The sequence below is a fragment of the Oryzias latipes genome, chromosome 2 (genome assembly GCF_002234675.1).
Source record: "Oryzias latipes chromosome 2, ASM223467v1".
Taxonomy (NCBI): Eukaryota; Metazoa; Chordata; class Actinopteri; order Beloniformes; family Adrianichthyidae; genus Oryzias; species Oryzias latipes.
The window spans coordinates 1,504,699-1,507,910 of record NC_019860.2 but is presented as its reverse complement, the minus strand read 5'-3'; the positions used below and the strand labels follow the sequence as shown (position 1 = coordinate 1,507,910).

General features: G+C 42.2%; 1 protein-coding gene across 1 annotated transcript in view; it reads left to right on the top strand.

Moving 5' to 3' along the window:
* Nucleotides 1-325: 325 nt before the first annotated feature.
* The window catches only part of LOC111946432 (NACHT, LRR and PYD domains-containing protein 12-like), a 5,721-nt gene continuing 2,834 nt past the window's right edge, over nt 326-3,212 (top strand). The window contains exon 1 of the mRNA XM_023949651.1: nt 326-360. Within this exon, the coding sequence (XP_023805419.1) occupies nt 326-360 (35 nt within the window). The remainder of the gene's footprint in view (nt 361-3,212) is intronic.

Below are 3,212 nucleotides of genomic sequence, written 5' to 3'. Positions count from 1 at the left end.
AGGCGGAGTCACCTGTCAAACTTTGACAAGTGACTCCGCCCCTTGTTTTCTGTGGGTGCAGCCACAGAAAACAAGTGGAGGGAGACCAAAGACCTGAAACAAACATCGTTATAACAAAAAACACTAAGCATAGAGAATTAGAGACCAGAAAAGCAAAACAGAAATATACAGAACAACGGGAACACCGGGGGACAGGACTGAACTACCCAGAATGAGGAAACAAGATGAACGGATAACATTGGGGATGATGCACGCAGCAAAATACAGGCCCAACCCCCCCAAGAAGGGGGGTCAAACAATCCGATGAGAACGGGGGAAGGACATCATGACGGAGAAGGGGAACAGCAAGCCGGAGAACCGGTAACAAACGCAGTGCTGCAATAAAGAAGGATGAACAACTTACACACCTGGACTTAAATAGAATACTGCACAGGTGAGTTGATTAACTGACCCGCCCTAGGGGAGTGGCCTAAGTAAAAGCCTGCCTGAGTTGGCTACCCAAAATGCTCCCAAGGTCGCTACCTCTCAATGGAACGGAGTCTGAGATTTAAATGACTGCGTATGAAGATTAATTCAATTCAATTCAATTTTATTTGTATAGCCCAAAATCACAACAACAGTCGTCTCAATGGGCTTTGAAGTAAAACATGAACTCAAAAGGATCATAAATACATAGAGTTCAATAGGAAAATACTACATCCCTGGCCTTAGACCCCCCTTCGCGGTAAGGAAAAACTCCTAAAAAAACGGATTCCGGAAAAAAACGAAGAAACCTCAGGGGTGTCCACATGAAGGAGGGATCCTCCCCCAGGACGGACAGGCGATGTACCAGAACTCTTAGAGAAGAATTAACTTATCTAAATCTACAACTACATATATAAAAGTCCAGCAGACGAGCTTCATCCAGCCGTGGTTGGGGGGACAGTCAAAGGCGCGAGTCGAGCCGGAGACAGGAACCACAGCCAGGTGTAGGAGCAGGAGCAGAGACGAGGTACTCGGTCAGGCACAGAGCAGAGACGAGCCAGAGATGAGCCAGAGGCAGGATCCACAGCCAGGTGTAGGAGCAGGAGCAGAGACGAGGTACTCGGTCAGGCACAGAGCAGAGACGAGCCAGAGATGAGCCAGAGGCAGGATCCACAGCCAGGTGTAGGAGCAGGAGCAAAGGCGAGGTAAACGGTCAGGAACTGGAGCACGGATGAGCCAACTGGAGTCTGGAAGCACTCCCACTCCCCAGGAGGGGAGAGGAAAAGAGGGACAATACATGAATCGCACTGCACCAGACAGAGGCATGGAGAACTAAATGATGAATGATGATCAAAAATAGATAAGAGAGGAAGGGTAGAGGTAGATGAGAAAAGAGGACAGAACCCAAGTGCACCATAGTTACCCCAGCTTCAACTTCTAGCAGCTAGTCTGACAATAAGCCTGTCCAAAGAGGAACGTTTTCAGTCTAACTTTGAATGTAGAAACTGAGTCGGCCTCTCTTCCATGAGCTGGGAGTTTATTCCATAAGACAGGGGCTTGGTGGCTAAACGCTCTACCTCCAACCGTACTTTTACTAATTCTAGGAACCACAAGCAGTCCTGCATTTAGTGAGCGTAGTGTTCTGATTGGATGGTAAGGGACTATGAGGTCCTTAATAAAGGACGGGGCCATTCCATGTAAGGCCTTATAGGTTAACAGGAGGATCTTGAACTTGATTCTAGAATCAACTGGGATCCAGTGAAGTGAAACTAACACAGGAGTGATGTGATCTCTTCTCTTAGTTCCTGCTAATAATCTAGCTGCTGCGTTCTGAACAAGCTGGAGACTTCTTAAGGAACTCTTAGGACACGCTGCTAACAGCTAAGATTACGTCCATCAAAAAAGTAACACAGCTCATCAGTAAAAGAAAGAGTTTTTGCTTGAAGAAAAAGAATGGACAAAGTAAACACACGAGTTTCAATCTCATTTCTATTTTCATTGTGACGCATATATATATTTCTTATCCAATTTTTCCAACTTAAATGAATGACTTCCATTGGTAACAAGTAATTGAGTTAAATTTATTCAACCTAATTTCTTACGTCTATAAAACTCAATAATTGTTAATACAACTCAAATTTAAATATTTATTTAGCTAAATGTCATATTACTCCAATTTCAATTAATATTTTTTCCATCTTAATTTATTATAATTCTTGAACCCTCATATGTCTAATTTTGAGCCCAATAACAATAACAATAAAAAGAAAACAAACCATGTTCACAATTAGTATTCTTTCATTCACCAATTTTCCCACATTGTCATTACAATGAGTTGCAGTAGGAGTGCTGTATGATCTCATCATTCTCTCTCTCCCTCTCACTCATGGTGTAGAGACGTAAGCATAGTAGGACAAAAATAACTTGGCAAAACACAGTAAAACAGCTAAACAACTAAACACATTTGGTCAAAAACCCACACTTAAACCAAAATCCATCCAGACAGGCAAAGAGAATGGTATCCCACAATTCCTTGCGGTACCGATCTAACAGCAGCACCAAAGTTACACCTACTTAATTGAATTAATTTGAATGAAAGTAGAATAACTGTTTGATAACCATGTGTTATTTTTAAGCTGACTTAACAAAAAAGTGAATGATTTATGTTAACTGAAGCAAATAATTAAGTTAGATCAAAGTAAAAAAGTTTAATTTTCCAACATCCATATGTGGTCTTATCATCCTCTCATGGTGGAAAAAGTATTATCTGAGCTTCTTCATCCACTAAATCATCTTTAAATGGACAGACCATGCTGCTTCACCTCTCTGAAAACAAACTAACCTTCAACTAAACCTGCTCCAGACCAGGTTACGTTCACAGCATGAGTTGCTATGGCAACTTAACATACCCTAAAACGTACATCCTTTTTTGGAAACGAAAGCTGAGGTTATCAACTTCCTTAGCCTCAAATTTACCCTGAACCATGGTTCGACCAAACGAAGCATTTGGCGCGTCATACGTCATCAACCACGTGATCTGTGCTAGATGACACACGCCCCGAAACATTGTGTCAAACCACTCTGCTTCATGAAACTGAAACACGCGCCGAAGCACCGTGTCAAACGCGCCATCCCTAGTATTTTGCATTAGTTCTTTGTAGTTTGTGGTTTTGTGCCCACTCTGTTTAGTCTTTTGGTTTGTAGTTATGTTAAGTGAAGCAGTAGGTATGAACTGCCATTTTCTTTAG